Source organism: Podarcis vaucheri, assembly GCF_965113315.1.
Source record: "Podarcis vaucheri genome assembly, chromosome: 5".
In the NCBI taxonomy this organism is placed as follows: domain Eukaryota; kingdom Metazoa; phylum Chordata; class Lepidosauria; order Squamata; family Lacertidae; genus Podarcis; species Podarcis vaucheri.
Genome location: NC_138763.1, coordinates 59222190 through 59243488, shown reverse-complemented (window position 1 = coordinate 59243488; position 21299 = coordinate 59222190). Strand labels below are relative to the sequence as shown.

The 21299-nt window shown below is 41.9% G+C and overlaps 1 protein-coding gene across 2 annotated transcripts in view; it reads left to right on the top strand.

Annotated features, from left to right (window-relative positions):
• LOC309532517 ((E2-independent) E3 ubiquitin-conjugating enzyme FATS) overlaps positions 1-21299 on the top strand; it is an 87270-nt gene that overhangs the window by 62492 nt on the left and 3479 nt on the right. For both annotated transcript variants that reach the window (XM_082222858.1, XM_082222859.1), the window contains exons 6-7: positions 163-364; positions 19742-19805. In XM_082222858.1, coding sequence (XP_082078984.1) covers positions 163-364; positions 19742-19805 — 266 coding nt within the window. The remainder of the gene's footprint in view (positions 1-162; positions 365-19741; positions 19806-21299) is intronic.

Genomic DNA, 21299 nt, shown 5'->3' with positions numbered 1-21299 from the left:
GAGACATCTTATCATGTCCGTATTATGTGATCATTTCCATGGTTGTTGGATGCAAGCCTAAACACTTGAGAAATAGGACTTTCATTAACTTAGTTCAGAGGAACTAATTGATAATGCCCTCTCTGTTTCTCACTCCGAATGAAATGTATTTCTTTCTTTTAGGAGGCGCTAGAAGTTCACAAGCCTCACTTTATTTCCCGCTCACAAGAACGCCTAAAGAAACTCAAACACATGGTACAGCTGAGGAAAACCCAGCAGGGTGATGCTTCAAGAAAGAAACAAGGGGCTGCTCTTTCTCGCAAACTTTCCACGTCTTCCATTACGAGTAAGAAGAAACAGTATACAATTCCTCATCCTCTCAGTGGTAAGTTCACCTGTGGCACTTTAACCAAATTATCACAGTTTCTGCTAGAATATGCAGTCTTCCTTTGTTAATGTTTGGTGCTCCAGCCCGGAGATAGTCTTTCATACTGATTCCTGCACGGATGTAATTTGTGGCGAAGCTAAATGCCATGCTCTTGTATCAATATATACCGTATTTTGCGCCCCATAAGACACTCCGGCCCATCCAGAGAGGGGCGGGACTTAGCGCCCCGCTTGGGATGGTAGCGCAGATCTTCCTTCAGTCCCGGCACAGCAGGCAGCTCTGCGCTGGCATCCAGAGCGGGGCGGGACTTAGCGCCCCGCTCGGGATGGCGGCGCAGATCTGCCTGCAGTCCCAGGACTGCAGGCAGCTTTGTGCGGCCATCTGGAGCGGGGCAGGCTTCGCCCCTGGCTCCCAGTGGCCGCGCAGAGCTGTGCTGATCCCGGGACGGCAGACAGCTCTGCGCCGCCATCCCAAGCGGGGCGGGACTTAGCGCCCGCTCCCGATGCCCGTGCAGAGCTGTGCTGAGCCGGGGACTGCAGGCATCTCTGCGCAACCCTCGGAGCCCGTCTCCCGAGGGTTGCGCAGAGCTTCCTGAAGCCTGGAGAGCGAGAGGGGTCGGTGCGCACCGACCCCTCTCGCTCTCCAGGCTTCAGCGAAAGCCTGCATTCGCCCCATAGGACGCACCCAGGTTTCCCCTTCATTTTTGGAGGGGAAAAAGTGCGTCCTATAGGGCGAAAAATACGGTAATTCTCCAAAAGCCTTTGCCGTTGTATCAGTTCAATTCACTCCAATCTCCCCAGTCATACTACACAAAAGGGGCAAATCATTGCACCACACAGGATATCTTTAAGGAGAAGTAAGCTTTATTTCTGCAAACTGTACCACAATGCCTTTGCAACATAGATCTCATGGAAATGTTTTCTCTGTCTTAGGGACAAACTCTAACATAGTATAGCAGTTGTGTTGCTACTTCTTCCTTAAATTGGGGATGAGGAACCTGTGGTTCTCCAGATGTTGGGCTCCAACCCCCATCAGCCCCAGCCAGGCATGATGGGTGTTGTAGTCCATGGAGTGCCATCAGTTCCCTATTCTTGCCCTAAATAATTATAGGCCTAGGGTAGCTCATTTCTACTAAGAAAAAGAGGGTCAACGGGACTTTGTTTTTAAGAATCCTGTGCCCGTGTGTGTGTGTGTGTGTGTGCGTGCGCGCGCGCAGTATCCATTCTGATCAGGGTGGGCAGACGAGATAAGCCTCACATCCTCACATGGTGCCTTCTTCACAAGAATCATATATGCCTTATTTAGGAAAATCAAGATTGTAGCTGTCTGTTACATATTCAGGAAACATCCAGTCTGATGTGCAACTTCTAATGACCAGTAGTCATCATTGATGTTTTGCAGTGTATAAACTCAAGAAAGCGTCAGATGGAATTGTTCTATTTCAGAGATAAAGTAGCATGCCATGTCTATTCTGTAATTCATTTTTTGGAGGTAGAAGATCTAACAGCAATGCAAAAACTTTTTGCTAGATAAGTGGCTTCCTTTTCTTAACAGCTCAGCACAAAGTGTGGGGGGGTGTATAGGGTGGAGTCCTAAGGGATTCATTCTTTCATTTTTCTCACCGTAAAATTTAAGAGCATTCTTCTGCTTTAGCACAGGAAGCAGGGCAGCTACCCCCCGGTGACATTTTTCATTGTAAGCTCCCCAAATCCCTTTACTTCTGGGAACCCTGCTTTCAAATAAAAGAAAAAGATAGCAAACATAATCCAAAGTGATAGAGCCAATAGTGAAAATGCTTGCCTACTGAACTTTTCTTTCTCTGTAAAGCTTAACATTTAAAAGCTTGATCTTTAAAAGGATGAATATGGTCATGCTTGAGCAATTACAGATTAGTTTAGATTATATTTTTTCTTGAGATATATATAAGTATAGAGATGAAATTATTGCATATATATATGCAATAATTTCATCTCTATACTTAATTTTTTTATATTCCCAAAGCATGCTGCTTATTCTTGTAACTTGTAATCTAAATCCTTTTTCTTTTTGCTTTAAAGCTTTGTAAGCATAATTTTGCATGTGCTATTTCTTTTCCACAATAACATGATTCCCCCCACTTATCCACAAACTTGAGCACAGCTCCATTATTGCCAGTGCACCTTCACAACAGACTTTAATTTGTACATTATTGCTATGTTCCATCTTCACCATTATTCGACAGGTGACTCTCAGTCAGGATTAGGACATCATTAATCAACTGGGAAGTTGTCTTTCTCAGACAAAAGTCAGAGCAATTCTATGGAAGGGACTGCCTCTTGTAGCTTGGAAAACTTGGCTTAAGCACTCTAGCCAATGTCATAGCAAATAAATGGTGGGAGTGCAGGCAGGGACGGAGGGAGGGAGTGTGGTGGGTGCAGACCGCCCCGGGTGTCACCACTGAGGCGGGTGACAAAATGCCAGGCAGCACTCACCATGGGGCCTGCAGTGCACCTGAGCCACACGTCTCTCCTGGGAGAGACGCGGTGGCTTGGGCGCGTGCAGGCTCCGTGTTGCCCAAACAGTTCACCTGCTGCTTCCACCCCTCCAGCCATAGGGCAGCTGAGAGGGAGGAGGCAGGCAGACTCTAGACTCCCCACAGTGCGCCCCAGGACTAATGCTTCTTCGAAGTCTGCAGTGCCTTCCCAGACACTTTTGGCTAGCATGAGCCTTGTGGAGATGTCAAGACTGGGCAGAGGTAGGTGAGGAAGGGAAGAACAGAGAACTGGAGAAATTGGACCATGAGGAGGGACCATTGTGAATATTGACCCAGACCCTAGAGATGGGGCAAGGGGACTGTCAGGGCAGAAGTCCACCTCTGTGCCATAGGAGACCTTGTACCTGACACTGCACCAGGACTGCCCTCCCCCCAAAGCCTCCTCAGGTTAAGGCGATGCCTGCAGATAGATCAGATGGCAAGCTGGCCCATTAATGCAGTTAATGTGACAGAGCTGGCTTTCTGTCACAATGGATGTACCGGTGAGAACAAACTCAGCAAACCAAGCCTCTCCGAAGGAGGGCTTGCTTGCTTGCTCAGTCCCGTGGCTCAGGACACCAAATGCACAAAAGGAGGGCTTTGGGGGGCATGTAAAGTGTCAGAACAACATCTTAGCTTCTGCTTATCCATGCACCTGTTGATCTATGCACCTTGTAACGTGACTGATATACCATAGCAATCCATGCATTAAAGCTTTTGGAAAACAAAAAACAAACAAACAAAAAACCAAGCTGTGAATCAGAGTACTGCTGGCAGTCTCCCTCAGAGCCTGTCAATCACTCTTGATATTGAGCTTCCAGTGGCAGGCAATTAACTTCCTCACAGGACCCTTAACTCCACTTAGTTGCTAGGGAATCATTCCATGAGTGACTAGGATCTGGGTGGGATTCACTCTCAGTAGTACTAGTAGTAACGTATTACTCAGTCCTGAGTGAACATAGGATGATGAGCATAATTACATTTTATGTATGTTCAGCTGCAGGATGTTACTGACCACAGTGGTCAAGAAAGAGTTGGATAGATCGCTATGTTTGTTGAGCTTTCCCTTCGCTCGGATAATGGACGTACCTTAACAAATCACACAGTTTTAAAAATCATACGTTGCATTTTTCTCTTGCCCTTCGTTCTAAGGAGCTCAGGGAGGCAAACATGGTGTACCTTTCCTCATTTTATCCTCACAACCACCCTTTGAGGTAGGCTAAGAGACTCACCCAGGGTCATCCAGTAAACCTCTTGCCTGAGCAAGGATTTGAAACAGGTTTTCTGAATCTAAGTACAACACTTTGCACAGTACACATAATATTTATTATTATTATAATATAATAACAATTTGTACCACAAGTACAAATGAATGTGTACTTAAAACTATGTACCTTCTTTAAAAATGCAACTTTGTCTAATCTTATTTTCTTGCCTGGAAATTTCATCGTTTTGACTTTTCATCTGTTTACAGCATTTTGACTTCAGAAACTAAAAATTATATTGAGGTAGAGGGGGAAAATATCACATTAAGTAACAGCATGCAATAAGATTTTTGCCTAGATGCATTATGCTGGCAAAATGTTTGGTAGTAAAAATGCAGATGTCTTTCTTACGAGCTAAGAAATTATGTACTCAAGTGACCATATATTAAAACTATGACAATCTGTCTACTTGTATAGTGTGAGGCAGAGGCGAAAATCATGAGTTAGGATGCAGGGAAACAAGATGACCTGGGGGGGGCATCACTATATTTCATCCTAACCCTCCCATCTGAAGTTGTTCTGTCATAAATGGAACCCGTGTATGCTGTCTTTTACTCCTTGGTGGAAGTATGGGGTAGATGTGTGATAAATACACAGATCTAGAGATATGTTGCACATCAAAATTGCAATCTGAGGCCCAATGAACATCCTGAGATCTGTGTCCTGTACAGTGGTACCTCTGGTTACGTACTTAATTCGTTCCGGAGGTCCGTTCTTAACCTGAAACTGTTCTTAACCTGAAGCACCACTTTAGCTAATGGGGCCTCCTGCTGCTGCCGCGCCGCCGGAGCCCGATTTCTGTTCTTATCCTGAAGCAAAGTTCTTAACCTGAAGCACTATTTCTGGGTTAGCAGAGTGTGTAACCTGAAGCGCATGTAACTCGAGATACCACTGTATTCTTCTTTGAATTTAAGAGTGTATGTCCATACATTGCAAAAAGTCCTGAATTATTGCTAAATTTATTTAGCCTATGTGGATCAAACTACATAGGAATTTGACACTGAAAAAACATTGCTCCTGAAGAATATATTGCAACTGCAAAGCTTGGAAATGAATTTTAATAAAGAACTGTATGTCCCCCCTACAGTAAATGCAAAGGGAAGAACACCGCCCCCTCTTCTTTTGCTTGACTTTGTAACTTTGGTAAATCCTTGTTCATCTGTAATTTAGCACTGAAGAGAGAAAGTAGGCACTGAATCTTCATTTCTCTACTGATGAGACATGGCAGGAGAACTCCCTAAAGGAAGTAGTTTCAAGGTGCCCTTTGCTACAGTTACAAATTGATGAAAATCTAAAGATGACTTACCTTTCATGTCAAATAAACTGTTGCTGAAAATCTGATTTAGTAAAAGTAGATATTGGGGGAGTCGCCTTACTTATCACCCCAAAGAGCAGCAAGGGGTGAGGCACAGGGGCTGTTGTGGGAGAGGGAAATTGCTTTCAACTGGAAGTGTACAAAATACCTCCTCATGATTTTGAGCAATTCCCCCTCTCACCCAGCTGCCCACCCAACCCTTCCCACACTGAGACAAAAGCTTCTGCAGAAGTTCTTGTACGTGAATAAGAGTACTGCCCAACATAAATCTGAAAAACGAAGTCCCTCTACAAAGTCAGATTTAAGAACCACATTAAAACCCGCATGAAGGCCATTGAGCATTACTCGCTTAGTAGCACTTACAATATTTGAAAGCCTCTTGCCATGGAAGAACATCTCAAACTTTCTCATATACAAAACCTAAGGACCTAAAATCTATTTTTATGCAAGGAAGGAATTTGAGAGAGAAAGACACACACCACTTGATTGGAAGAATACCTCTAAGGGGTTTACAAAAACATAAAGCAAAACATTAAAACATATGCATAAAGTGTATATGCTTTCACAGAAACAAAATATCACATGGAAAAAGAGAAAAAAATATAACTTTCTCATTGTGCTATTACTAAAGATAAATTTTATCTTCCAATGTGAGTAATAAAAATGTGGTTTTAAAATACATTTATTAATTACTCAAGCAACAGCAGTTTCCTTCCTGTCATGGTTATTAATTATAAATGTCTCTAGCAAGAAACTTTTTCCATAATTTATCTGCCACACCTTATTCTTCATAAAAATATAACGTAGTCTTTGTGAGGTTTTATATGTTCTCAGAATGTATCTATTAGGCATTTGATAAATTTCTTTAGCACTCTGCTCCTCATAATCGTAACTGCAGCCCTGTTGGATAGGAAATTATCACTTCCATTTTGCAACCTGGTTCAACAGCGCAGTGGTTATTCCATCACTCAATCATTCATTCAGCTATTCCATCAGTGCATAAAGATACCTATCAAGCAAATGAAGAAGCAGTTCAAGCACCTGCTGTGTGAAGAGACAAAGATTCATTAAACCATCTCTGGCTGCATGCAGAAGTGGCATGAATCAGTGCTCAGTGTTCTTCTTGCACGCAAATCACTACTGTGCCCATGGAACTGAATACTTCTTCATTGACCAAGCCATAGATGTCCACTGTTAACCTTTCAACCTCAAGCTCTTCTTTCCCCTGTGTTCCCAAAGTGAAAGCTGCAGTTTTCAGGATTCTAACAAATATGGCAGCATACCAACACCAACTGTAATTTGATATACCTCAATTTCAAAACTTCTTCTATTCTGTCCACTTCAGGTGGACTCTCTCAAGATCACACTTTTAAAAGATTACTTAAAATGGATAAGTAATACTCCAAAGCATTCATCTCTCAATAACTAGTTATGAGCTAGAGTTGCCATTTTACAATATGTCTTGAAGGATCCTAAGTCTTCATTCCATTCATTGAAGGAGTTGCTATGCATAAAAAGAGAGTTTACTGCATACAGAAGGGCTTAATTCCATAAACAAAAGCTGTCCTGAGGGGAGAAGCTCATTTTGTTCACAGAGCAAATACACAACTGGTTGTGAAGTACACCTTGGGGTCATAATAGATAGCTCAGTGAAGACGTCTACCCAGTGTGTGGCGTCTGTGGAAAAAGGCAGATACCATGCAAGGGATAATTAGGAAAGGAATTGAAAATTAAACAGCCAATATCACAGTACTGTTACACAAATCTATTATGTGACCACATTTGGAAAGCTGTGAACAGTTCTGGTCACCTCACCCCATAATGAATACTTTCAGGTTGGAAAAGGTAAAGATTATAGCAAGGAAAGATTATAGCATTTATGGGGGAAGGTTTAAAGAAACGGCAAGTAAGAGGTGATATGGCTGAAGTTTATAAAAATATTTCTCTATACAATGCATAGTTAAACTCTGGAACTCATTCCCACAGCAGGCATTAATAGCCATGAACTTGGGTAGCTGTAAAAGAGGATCATACAAATTCATGGAGGACAAGGCTATCCATAGCAACTAGCCACAATTACTATGTTCTCCTTCCACTGTTGGAGGCAATATGCCTCTGAATACCAGTTGCTGGGAATCTCAGCTGGACAGAAGAAGAAGAAGAGTTTGGATTTGATATCCCGCCTTTCACTCCCCTTAAGGAGTCTCAAAGCGGCTAACATTCTCCTTTCCCTTCCTCCCCCACAACAAACACTCTGTGAGGTGAGTGGGGCTGAGAGACTTCACAGAAGTGTGACTGGCCCAAGGTCACCCAGCAGCTGCATGTGGAGGAGCGGAGACGCGAACCCGGTACACCAGATTACAAGTCCACTGCTCTTAACCACTACACCACACTGGCTCTCATAGTGGCTGGGCATAGTGCTGTGGGGCTTATGTCCTGCTTATGGGCTTCCCCAGTGCTATATTTCTAGAAAAAGAGGTGCTGGAACTCACCATGAACGCCTCCCTTGTTGTCTTATAGTGGCAATGGTGCCCACTTGAGAAGTTCCAGAACTCAATTCCAGTGAGTTCTGGCTGAAAAAAAAACCTGGGCTTCCCATAGGCATGTGGTTAGCTGCTGTGAGAGCAGGATGCTGGACCATAGGCCTGATTTAGCAGATTCTTCTTATGGTCTTATACTTCTTCATATCTAACTCCATTCTGTGAATCCCCAAACTTGGGATTTTGAATGGTTTTTTAAAAAAAAAAAACATGCCAAAGTGTCCTGTGTCTTTTTTAAAAATGCAGTAAGCCTCCCCTTGGCATAGTTATTATTCTTTTATATTAGCTCTGGGTACTCGTCTGGTAAATGGGAGGCAATAGTTTCGTGATCTCACTTCTACTCTGCCTGCTGAGCTGAAAAGAACAGGATAACCCTGAAATCTCCTCTCGCTCCCCCAGTGTTCTTGGAAGCGAATGTCCTGCTGTAGAAATTCTACAGCTTGGTAGTATTGAATTGTGACATTTCAGATATAAACATTTGAGATCATGAAGCTGAGAAGGCACTTGAATGTGAACAGGGCCAATCTTATTCAGCAGCATGAACCATTTAGGAAAGAGAGAGAATATGCCCTGTGTTGACGCAGCTTGTTCTTAAGTCTTTATCCGTATCCAACCCTTGTGTAGATTTTCACTGCAACTCAGGGAAAACTTCAAGGACAGGGCCAAGTATGATTTGTCTGCAGGTTTCTTAGTCACTGGAGAGCTATATGTTATTTCAAAACAATAGCTGTAATATCAGTATTTGAAAAACAGAAAATCCCTCCACAACAGAGTGAGGTGATGGAAACATCCTCATTCCATTTACTGTATAATTTACATTTTAAAAAAATAAAGGCCTGTATCTTCTTCACCATGTATCCTTCTGATTTATACTGAGGAATATGTTTTCCACCATTTCCCCAATTACTTCGTTAAAGGCTTTGTTAAAGCATATCCTCTAAGAACTTGATTCCGTTATTAGTGAAAGATGGTGTAACACTACAAGCTTGTGAACCATTGAAGGGATGGATTTTTATTTTTGTATTTTTATGTTGTAGACTGCCTGTGATCTTCAGATGAAGGCCGATATTCAAACCTTTTTTTTAATCCAAATAATTTTTATTGGTTTTCATGTAAATACAAGAACATGTAACTACAGTGACTTGTCCAGTGGTACATTCTTATTTTGTTTCATATACCGTACACAGTACACAAGCAATTTGTTTATTTATGCATTGCCAATTCAAGTATCCTTTCCACAGAGATTGTTGTGTTGTGAGCGCAATAAAAGTATCTTCTGTCTCATTTATAAAGGAAAAGCCAAATCTTGCCCAAAGTATTGAAGTGCTTTTAATTACCATATTGGCCCGAATATAAGCCGCACCCGAATATAAGCCACACCTTTAAAATTGGAGAGGTGGGAAGAAAAAATACCCAAATATAAGCCACTCCCTTTCTCGCTGCTCCTGGCTGCATACTGGGGGAGCCAGCGAGCCACGCGATGCCGGTGGCCTTTCCCCTTCCTTCCTCACTTGGCGGGGCGGGCACTGCTTTTTGCCCTACTCTCCTGGCTGCATACCATAAGGTTACAAAAATAAGCCACACTTCAACTTTTCACGGTCAGAATTGGGGGGGGGGAGTGAGGCTTATATTCAGGCCAATATGGTACCCTTCTATAAGGAGCAAGGTGTTCTGATAGATACAAATCTAAGAAATAAGAATAATTAATGTTTGGGCGTATATGCATCCATCTATCTGCCCCAAGGCCTCTTCTCAACCTTTCAGTGGTGGATAGAAGGCAATGCATTTAACCGAGGAGCCACACAAAAAAATCTTGTAGGAACAGAAATAAATTTAGAGCTGGCACCACCGACTGCTGGCCCCACTGTTGTCTGCAGAGTTGGCTTTCTTCTTGGACCTTTCAAATTAATTGTGAACACGGGCAGTTTAATCAGTATTTTAGCTGGCCTTTTCTGGATTACAAGAATATTATATGAACATGGAGATGGAGATTTTCCAAAGCGACTTTGTCTCACAGAGGGCTTTTAAAGCACAGATTGGCATCTACTGAGAACAAGAGGATAATCTATAGTGCAGCTCAGATGTGATGGTGGACAAACTCTTTCCTGTCTCAATCTCTTCCCCTTCAGGAAGCACTCATTTCCCGCATGTTCTACCCACTTCTTTGTATCCAGATGGGTAGAGGTAATTAATTTCTCACTGGAAACAATGAGGAACTACCTCCGCACACCTGTCTTACAAAATATGGGCAGGTTTCCAATGCACTGACCATCTCTGTTATGTCATAGCATGTTCCCAGCATTTATATATAATAGTCATTTATCTCTAGCCAGCATCTCCTTGCGCTTATGTGAAATCTGATGCGCGCAGGCAGCTGTTGGAGACATCTTTGCATGTGCACCTGCATTGTACATACAGTGGTTTCCTTGATACTGCAGTGAATGGGGACTATTGTTTCCTCTGGAAGTTCTGTGCGTGAGGTCATTAACAAACTGGGGTCAAAATGAGTGGTCTCCATGATATGCCATCAAACCCACTATTTTTATTTCAGGGTTGCTGTGAAACAAAATCAAATGCCTTGGGAGACCTTTATATTTAATGTAAATGGAACAACGTATCTATTGAGAATGTAGGATCATTAGATCATACATAAATCACACAGTCCATTTTGTCAATGTTCTCTTAATTTATGGAGAATAGCAGCCTACATCCCGGATCCTTTTCCATATAAATACCAGCATCTATCTGTGCAGTTCCTGTTTACCTTCTCAGCTTCCCGCCCCCTAAAGAGTTTCTTACTAGAGACAGTTGTAATTCATGCAGAAGATTTCACAAGGTGCTAAAAGTAAATTGAGAAAAAATTATCATGTTTAGCCAGCAGAAGATTTTATCATCATAGGAGCACTCTAGTGGCAAACAACCTGAAATTCTTTTACTAGCCTTTTGTTTTCTATATTTTTTATGTTTGATTTCAAGGAGGCTAATTAGTCCAAGATAGACTACTTTGCTGTTGACTACATTGAACAAATTAGAGATCCCACTGTGATGAACTGAATAGAAACAATGTTCAAATAACCAGATTTAAATCTCAAAAAAGCATCATGTAATTACTTCAGTGACAGGGCTACCAGCTGTTTATAGTACTTTAAATCTTCATAATGAACAGCCTTGTGATCTTAGTGTACACAAGCACTCTTAGATGTTTTTTAATTTGCAAGAACATATGTCTATGTGATTTTATGTGTTAATACACCTGAGTTCCCCATTCTCCTTTTAGGGACACTTTCCTTACTGGGGGGGGGGGCGACTATATTATAGGGAATAATAAAGCTGCCATCCAACTTTGCATTCAATATTTGTTCATTTCTCTTGACTTGTTATTGATTTATCTTACAGTGAGCTTGTGAAATCCATATTTTCATGAGTATTTAGAAGTAACAGAATTGATGGTCTCCCTTGGTGTGTTCAAGTAATTACTACTGTGAAGTTTTGGAAGTTCTATGATACTTTTCATGGATCTGAAACTGTTTACACACACATGCCACAGGCTGTTCTCTTTCAGACAGGGATAGGAAACCTGTGCCCCCCCCCCAAATGTTGAACCACAAGTCCCATTATCCCTAATCATTGTCAATACTGGTTGGACCTGATGGGGCCCCAAGTAGCCAATATTGACATGAGGACTTAGGGGATCTTGGATAAAGGAAGAGAATATGAGTGTTCCTGTGTGCAAACATGAGTGGTGGAAACAGGACAGCAAGAATATACTGAGCCCTAAAAGGATTCTTCACACATGCCTGAAATGCAAAATAATATTCTCCACTGTGGAGGGATACGGGTGGCGCTGTGGGTTAAACCACAGAGCCTAGGGCTTGCCGATCAGAAGGTTGGCAGTTCGAATCCCCGTGACGGGATGAGCTCCCGTTGCTTGGTCCCTGCTCCTGCCAACCTAGCAGTTCGAAAGCACATCAAAGTACAAGTAGATAAATAGGTACTGCTCCAGTGGGAAGGTAAACGGCATTTCCGTGCATTGCTCTGGTTCGCCAGAAGCGGCTTAGTCATGCTGGCCACATGACCCAGAAGCTGTACGTCGGCTCCCTCAGCCAATAAAGCGAGATGAGCGCTGCAACCCCAGAGTGGTCCATGACTGGACCTAATGGTCAGGGGTCCCTTTACCTTTTACCGTGGAGGGGACCCATTAATTTCATTTATAGAATACTTAAATCCTATGGCTTGGGTCTGCAGCTTCATTCATAGGCACACATTACAGTTTTCTACATGTTTGTTTCTATATTTCTGCCTCTATCCAGGCAGTTTTTCTTTGCTTGTCTTTCCACAATAAACAATCCTCTTCTATGGTTAATGCGTGTACATCTTGGGCTTCCCATCTTCTTTGATATTGCCATTTTCCTGCCTTTTAAATAGTTTTGCCCTGTGTTTCTTGCAGTGTAATCCTACAACATGTTTACTCTTTGAGCCCCACTGTACTACAACCAGGATTATTTCCTTAGCTACCTTAATATCTTCTGTACTTTTTCCTTCCAAACACAGCTTTTAAAAAGTTTGAAACTGTTTAGGAAACATCCTCACATTCCTTTTTGTCACAACTTTTGGACTGCTTACCTAATGTGAATTTAGCATGTGCTGCTTTGCTCTATGCTTTCACCTGGGAAGGGGGCATGTCAAGAACTGTTTTCATGTTTTACAGGCTGCTTGTAGATTTTAAGTGTATGCACCTTCTATCTCGATAGTTGCATTTAGTCCAGGACAAAGCTGAGTTGGAGACAGCTGTTGGCTTCCAGTTCTCTCCTTGTCTCCAACATTTGTGCCTGGTTGGTGGGCATCAAACCAATACTCAGTGAATGAGGAACAAAACCAGAAACAAACCGAAGAACATCAAAGCCGTTGTTGCCTAGGCTCCAACAAATCTTCAATAGGTCTTCCAGTCTGGGATGGCAAGGGCAGCTAATGGCTTGAGAACTCTTCACTGACCCGAAAGATGCTCCAAATCACAATTCTTGGGGCTTACCATGTGGAACTCCTGAAATCTTTTTAAAGGAGTTAATTTGTAGCTTCTTCAAAGTATCCTGAAGTGTATTTTGTATCTGAAAATTATTGTCCCGTTTCAAGCCAGGCCCCAGTGCATTTGAATTTTCATCCATTAAAAATGGGATTTACTTCTGGTGATAACTGGGGTCCGATTTCCAAGCAAATAATATTACCCTTGAAAAAAGGGAAGCCATGGTGTTTGCAGAGCTTAATTCGGTCCAGGGTCTACCATTTCCAATTTAAAGTCTGAGCTTTGGGACCAGGAAAGTGACAATACAAAAGAGAATGCCGCTGAGCATTTGCAAGTGGCACTACTGAATAACTGCAACCATTCCCTACATATTTAACATGAGAAGGAAGGGCTACAAAGGGTGTCTGCAGATGACTTCTTTATTGAGCTTTCACAGATGTTCTACAACTTCCACTGTTTATTGAGTATTCACCCTGATTTATCGGCTTGGAGGTTTTACGACTGCCTGCCAATCCATTGCTATCCCACACTTTCCAGTGCATGTCCCCATCACTTTCCTTCGTGCATAAAGTCTGGTTGTTTTTAAGTGGCTTTGTTGCATCAGAGCACTTTAATCCACTTTAATTGTGCAAGCCTAAGTTTGCTGGTATGCAGTTGAATCTCCTGCAGAATTGTGACAGGTCTGGAAAGAACCCCAGGTCAAAGAGTGCAACTCCCAGGCATGCTTCAACCACAACCAGCTCTTCTGTTGGAAATTAAGCTCAGTCTTCACTTCTGTGCATCAGCAATTTTATTTGTAGGCAGGAATCCAACTTATTCCTTTTTTCCCTCTTTTCCCAGCCTGCCTTCCCTGTGGCTTTAAGTGGCTTTCCAACTAGCAAATGTGTTTTGCTCCTCATTCATCTCCGTTCTTTGGGGCCAGCATTTGCATTTGTTAAAATACATTACGAAGATTAGCTATTTATTTTGGTCTCCTGCCCTAAGATCTTGGTGGAGCTTCCTTGTCTCACTAGGGGATTGTCACAAATAAATTACTGCTGTGCAGGATATTTGATAAAATCCAGAATCCCAGCAGGGTTAAAAGATTTGAATAAAACATGGATTAACTTCATTCTATTTACATGTTGCCTTTTTATGCCTCCTACCTGAGTCTCTCTTAAGCTGTCAACTTTTGAGCTGTTTTTCTCTAGTCCCCTCAGATTACTTTTTACTTTATGTTCATAGAAACCTTCTTGTAATAATCTTACAAATGTCATTTCCTAAGGGATGACTCTTACACTCTTTGCATTGCCTGCTTCACGTGTCACTGGTTTTTCTCAGAGTGTTAGTGCAGCTCTCAGTTGCCCTATTGATCACTCTTCTGTTTATAATTGTCTGGTTTTTGTCATCTCTGAAATACAGCAGGGACAGAATTCCAGCTGGATCTGCCTTTAGCTGCTTGTTGTTATTGACTAAGGATGCTTCCAGACTGTTTTTGTCTTTTGGTTGGGATGCAAATACATACTGGCATGCTCAAGTCACACAATCAAAATGGATTTGGTGCTGTTGTGCAACAAGTCCGCTTCTCCCCCCAGACCCCAGGATTTATGTGATAACAAAGGTGATGGGTAAATGCACTGGGAAATATGGGTTAACAAATGCTTGAGCTGGTGTCATCTAACCTCCTCGCAAACGGATCTGAGTGAATGTTCAACAAGCAGCTAATGTCATACAACTTTCCCGCAATCTTTGTGCAAACAAATCAAGATGAGTGCTCAATAAATATGTAACCTGAAAGCAGCGTAAAGTAATGTTCATGCAGTGCATACATGTTTTTCCTTTGAAAGTGCTATTAATATACTTCCTCTTGTATAATCAGTTATGATTTTAACTTAGTGTTCTATATAATTTTTTTAACCACCTCCTGAAATTTAAGTGAAATACTACAGGAATGGATATTGTGTCGGGTTTTTTTTTTACTTGTTGATAGAAGCCTTAGGACAGTAAATATGTTGTCACACATAGTTGGCTGTGTTTTCCAAAAGGAATTTCATCACTTCCTAAATCCCCTCCTCTCCTTGTGTGATCCCTAACACAAGGATGGCCCTCAAGATGTTGTGGGACTCCAACACCCGTCAGTCCCAGCCAATGGTCAGGGATTATGGGTACTGAAATCCCACAACATATAGAGTGGAGGGCTCTATTATAGTTCACAGAATAATAATAATAGTCTACGGTCTATAGCAGCATTTGAGAGTTTCTCCCACAGTCTGTTACAGTTGCTTAAGTATAATGGGGAAGTTTTGTAATCAAAAATATCCACATGTCTGTTTTGTTTTTTTAAAAAAGCATTTGAAAAACATGGGGGGAAATATTTGCTTATTCCGTTCTTTCCCTTAAAAAAGTATCAGTATGGGATGGGGAATGTTGTATGTTGACTTGCATAAATGGTACTACTGTCCTTAAACAAATGCAGCATCATTGGCATCAAAATGCCGACCAATATTCCCCCTTCCCAATTTAACCCAAATCTATCCTTTCTGCAGAAAATCTGATAAGATTTATTTTATTTTATTTTTTAAACCTATTGCAAATAACCTGTTTGCAATATCTGAATGACATGTTTGCAATATTAAGTCCCCATCTGGAAGCACCTTGAAAGCCATCTTTCCCCTTTCCCCCAGGAATGTAATTGAGATACTAGGTGTGGCTCCTTTAAATGCCTGAATTCACTGGTTGCCTGGAGCAACCTCCATAAATATCCATGAAACACATATGGTGACTTTAAAAGCTAGGAACAGAACCTGCCAAGAGAAGATCTGTATTCAGGGCAGCGGGTGCTGAGTTGACATCTGTATCAAACTAAGGAGCTCTGCGGTGTCTTACTATCTTTAATACACACACAACCCGCCCCCCGCCCCCAGCAGTATGTCTCAAAAGAAAGGAAGCAATAGGTGGCACTTTTGTAATCTAAACCTAAGTACATCCACTGATTTCAACAGGACTTCTAAATAATTGGGGAGACTTACTTCTAAGTAAGTGCAATTCAGCCTCTATTTGTTTTAATTTGTTTAGCAATTCCTTCCGAGCAAGACTTAAGTCTATTTAGGATCAGAGCCTCTTTTTTGTTTTTGTTTACTAAGAAGCAGATTCGCACTAAGCTGACTGGAACATTTCTAAGTAGGTTTGTTTAGGATTACAGCCTATATTTACTTGGAAATAAGCCCTCACCGTGCTCACTGGGGCTTGCACCCAGCTAACTTTGCATAAATATTACAGCCATGGAGCACAATTCTGTGCATAGCTACTCAGAAGTACTACTCAACGTGGTTTACTCCTGAGTAAGTGAGCATGGGTATCAGTTTCATGGTTTCAATTCTATGCACACATACTATAAGGAAAACTATTCTCTTGGTCCTCACTTTTTCCTAAATATGGTATAGATATTTATTCTTCTTCAATACAGTGGTACCTCGGGTTACAGACACTTCAGGTTACAGACTCTGCTAACTCAGAAATAGTACCTCGGGTTAAGAACTTTGCTTGAGGATGAGAACAGAAATTGCGCCGCTGCGGCATGGCGGCAGCAGGAGGCCCCATTAGCTAAAGTGGTACCTCAGGCTAAGAACGGACCTCCAGAACAAATTAAGTTCTTAACCCGAGGTACCACTGTATTTCTATTTCAGGGTCTGCTCCAATAACTCAGAGTTTCTCCAGTGTGATCCTTTTCTGCTGCCACCCATTCCTTTAGAATGCTTTCAGAACCCCTCCTCAGAAAATAGGGAGCTTCTATTGTACATCAGTAGAATGCCCCTGTTTCCTGAGGAGTGTTGGAGGATATAATAGGCTTAGATGTGAGAACAACACCCAACATTGGAGATTTAATGAACTGTTAAATGTTTATTAAAGAGATATTGTGTACATACAATATACTTAATGGCAGTTTCTAAGGACTCTAGAGTCACTGTCAGATTTTGGCTTAGCTCAGCACAGCAGCTAAAAGGACCAGAAAAGGGGGCGGGGGGACAAAGTGGTTGTGTCCAGCTGCAAGTTACAATCTTCTTCTGACACTAAAGCTGACCCCATCGTACTTCTGGGTGCCTGGACAGCATATCTTCCAACATTTCTCCGCCCAGCTGGTTGGGTTGCCCCAGCCACTCTGGGCAGCTTCCAACATATATATAAAAACATAATAAAACATTTAAAAACGTCCCTATACAGGGCTGCCGTCCAATGTATAGTTACTTATGTCCTTGGCTTGGGTGTCACATAACTCCATACCCTCCAACATTTCTCTGATGAAAATAGGGACATCCTAAAGAAAAGTGGAACATTCCGGGATCAAATCAGAAACTGGGATGTCTTCTGTAAATCCAGGACTGTCCCTGGAAAATAGGGACACTTAGAGGGTCTGGGACAGTTTAGCTGATATAAAAACCTGTATGTACAGGCAAGTATTGTTACCACACCAGCAAGGAATAGCTTTAATATTCAAGTTTCAGCTGTCCCTGGTTTTCTTCTGGCCTTGCCTCACACCTCTATCATCAGCTTTCCCAGCTGATTTTTCTTTTTCTTATGCCACTTACAATTAACTGCCCTTTCTTCCTAGAACCTCCAGCCAATCAGAGTCTGCTGTTCCCCTGGCGAATCAAAATGAATTTATCTAATCTAAGACCCATCTATAAATACTAAAAGCCATTGGCTTTCCCTCTCCCTTTCAGAACCTGTCACTACTAGTAAACAGGCTTGCAAACATAGTGATAGCACAAGGCCTTGAACCCCGACAGTTGCATTCTGATAGCATCAGAGGTCGCTTAAATCTTTTCCAGAGCGCAAAATGAAAACAGACTGTAATAAACGTAGCGTTCCTCCACACATACCTAGGAGTCAGCTCCATTAAACTTAATGGAACTTCAGCGTAAATATAAACAGGTGCAGAATGAATGGCTGCAGTTCTAAGCATATTTATTTGGAAACAAGTCTCACTGAAACAACTTTCATTTGCTACAAATTAGTGCATGACCGTGGAACTCATGGGTCTCCTTGCCACAATGGCTTCTTGAAACAGTCCTGGGTTTAATTTTTGGAGATGGTCCTGTGGACCTCCAAATACTCACAAGTAAAATTCTTGCACAGCATCATAGCCAGAGAATGTCTTCAAAGGCACTCATAGTTTTTCAGCAATATAGAGCATTGTTTAGAATCAATAGCCATGTTGATTCATGGAATTCTGAGGCAGTAGGGGGGATAACCCAGTCCACTGTCTTACAGTTCAGTATGTATGTTAGGTTCTTCTCTGATACAATAGCATCATTTTTTTGTGACAAAGCCAACCTTTTGGTGTGGCTCCCTCCACCCTAATTCAATACATAAGCTCAAGTCCTAACACAGCCATTCCTTCCCCACCCCTTTAAACATATTCATGTTTCTTGTATAAATGTACCATATCATCACTCTCTGATATTATAGTCCAAAATTCCTGATATGGGTGGGGTAGGGATGACAATCTCTCTGGCTTAGCCATCTCTTGGTTAATGCTAATGCAGAATTAGGAGTCAAGAGAGACAAAAGCCAGGGTGTGATTGTTGCACACTCGATGATTTTGCCCCGCTAGCTCTTCAAGCACAGAGGAAGATCAGCAGAGTAGCTGTGTGGGATGAGACGCCTGGAGGGCCAGGGATATGCATCACTCTAGGAGATCCAAAAACATCAAGGATGCAGCAACAGTCATGTTTAAACACTCCTCTTCCCAAGCTTTTAGATGAAGATTATGTGCACAGGCTGCTTCTCTACATGGTCAAAGTGGCTTACAGTGGATAACTATTTACACAAAACAAAACAAAACAAAACAAAAAACTTAAAAGAAAACATACAACTAAACCCATGCAAAGCAACAAAAGATAACACTATCTGGTGGCTTCAAACTCACCATAGATCAGCTTATAGACCTTAACTAAGCCACAAGCCACCCAGAATGGGAGAAGCTTGCACCCCTTGAGGTTAAAATGGGCTAACCACATCTATGATGTCCCGTGTTCCTTAGAATCATTGGGTTACATAACTGTAGAGTTGGGTCCTGAGGGTCATCTAGTCCAAGACCCTGGACCCTCAACTTGCATGTGATTTGACCTGCCAGCTTCCCTACCAAGTCCTCCACACTCACATTACAACTAAAATAAGGTGTGGGTGTCTATATTTTACAACAAAAGGAGAGCACAAGTGAGGGAATGCCAAGAAATGTGCTTGAAGTGATGGAGCAGCTAGGAGGTAGGGCAGAGATGTTTTTTGATGTTTTAAAGAAACAGCAATCTCCTTCCAACCCCCTTTTAAATATGAATGAAGAAGGTCTATGAAAAGTCACAGCAGTAAACAGACACGGCTTTCACAGGAGTAGCTGCAGTGGGATTATTGCACTTATCAACATGCAGAGTCAGACAGCTGTCTTAAGCTTGGCAGGCACAGCTTAGCTCTGGTAGTGTGTGAACATAGAAAGCCCTCTTATATGGATCCAGACTATTGGTCCACTTAGCTCTGACTGGCAGTAGCTCTCGAGATTGTCAGGCAGAGGACATTTACAGTCATACCTGGAGATGCTGGGGAATGAACCAAGGGCTTACTTCCTGCAAGGCACTGATGCTCTACCTCTGAGCTACGGCCCTTCCTTGGATTCATATGTTAAACTCATTCCATGTACAAGAAGCAAATCAACCTGTGCAATTTAACCTCTGTTTTCCAATTGTTAGATAACCTGTTCAAGCCAAAAGAACGGTTCATTTCAGAGAAGGAGATGCACATGCGATCAAAAAGGTAGGGAGCATCTTCCATCCTGAAATATTATCTCCCTTCTGCTTGCAGCAATGAGGGATTATGAGTTCTCGAATTGATAGGGTGAGCTAATGAAGTAAGATCACACACCCCACGTTTTGTTTTATTCTGAGTAGCATAACAGTAGCGCAATAAATTGTTGAGTTTGCAGCTGATGGAGAACAAAAGGCTCTGGAATGAGACTCTTGCAGTTTCTGGGATATTGCCCTGACAACAGGCAAGTTGTCTGGTTTGACTTTTGGTGAGCAGGCCCTTCAAATTTCTGCAGAAATAGTTGGAAAGTTGCTGCAGCTGTTTTGGATTCTAACCCTATGTTATTGACAAATGCATTTTCGAGTGAATTCCATGCACTGCATTAATGTGGAAATATCTTTCATGGAAGGTTTTTTTTTAAAAAAAGAATTAAAAGATGTATCATGTGTGTACTGAAAACTATACAGGGGAATATACTGGTACTGCAATGGGTTCTCCCAGGAGGGATGCCAACAGCACTTTCTGGGCATGGTACAATGTCTGTGGATTGGGTCCCTAACAACACCACTACCCTGCTTAACCTTGCCCCGGCCACTCTGGGCAGCTCCCAACAAAATATTTTAAAAAAACAATAAAGCATCAAACATTGAGAACTTCCCTGTACAGGTAGTGATGACAACCAACTTGGCTTTAAAAGAGAATAAAACAAATTCATAGAAGACTTGTCGCTTGAAACCATAGGCAGGGGAGAGTGCTATTGCACACAGAACCTACTTGCAGGCTTCTCACAGGCATCTGATTGGCCATTGCGAGAACAGGAAGCTATTCGCCATTGGCTTGGGCTTTTCTTGTGCAATGTCATTCACAGATCATCTAAAGAAAGCCAGAAAAGCAGCCTCCTTGCTTTATTAACTGCAGTGTTTCATAGTGCTGACATTTACAGTACAGCAAAATATCCAAACAAACATACAAAAAGTTTGCCAACCTTGATAATTAAAAACAAGCAAAAAATAACTCTTGTGTATGTGCAATTTCGCAACATTGATGTGTGAGCTACCAAGGCACAACCTAGCCTGCATCACAGAGCTGATGTGAAGATAAAAGGAGGAAGGGGAAGACAAATTGTACACAGCCTTGAGCTCCTGGGGGGAAGTCTAGGTGCAAATATACAACAAATATGTGCATCTTCACAATTCTATTCAAAACATATATACACAAAATCATTTTACCAGCCTTGATTTATTTTTTTGAAAAATAATCCTTGTGTCCCAGGTGGGAAGGGTCAACATTCCATCCTCTGATTGCTTAGCAACAGTATTTTAAGTGCCTTAGCAATTGTGCTGCCTGCTGAGTGCAGAAGCTTTAACGCTGCCTTCATGTTTTGTGCTCTAACTTACTTCAGAAGTCTCTGGTTGACTAACTTTTTTATTTAAAGAAAGCTGAAAGTCTTTGGTCCCTGGTGGCTTCTAAACCCCTAAAATCTGTTCCTTAGTGCCCATTTGT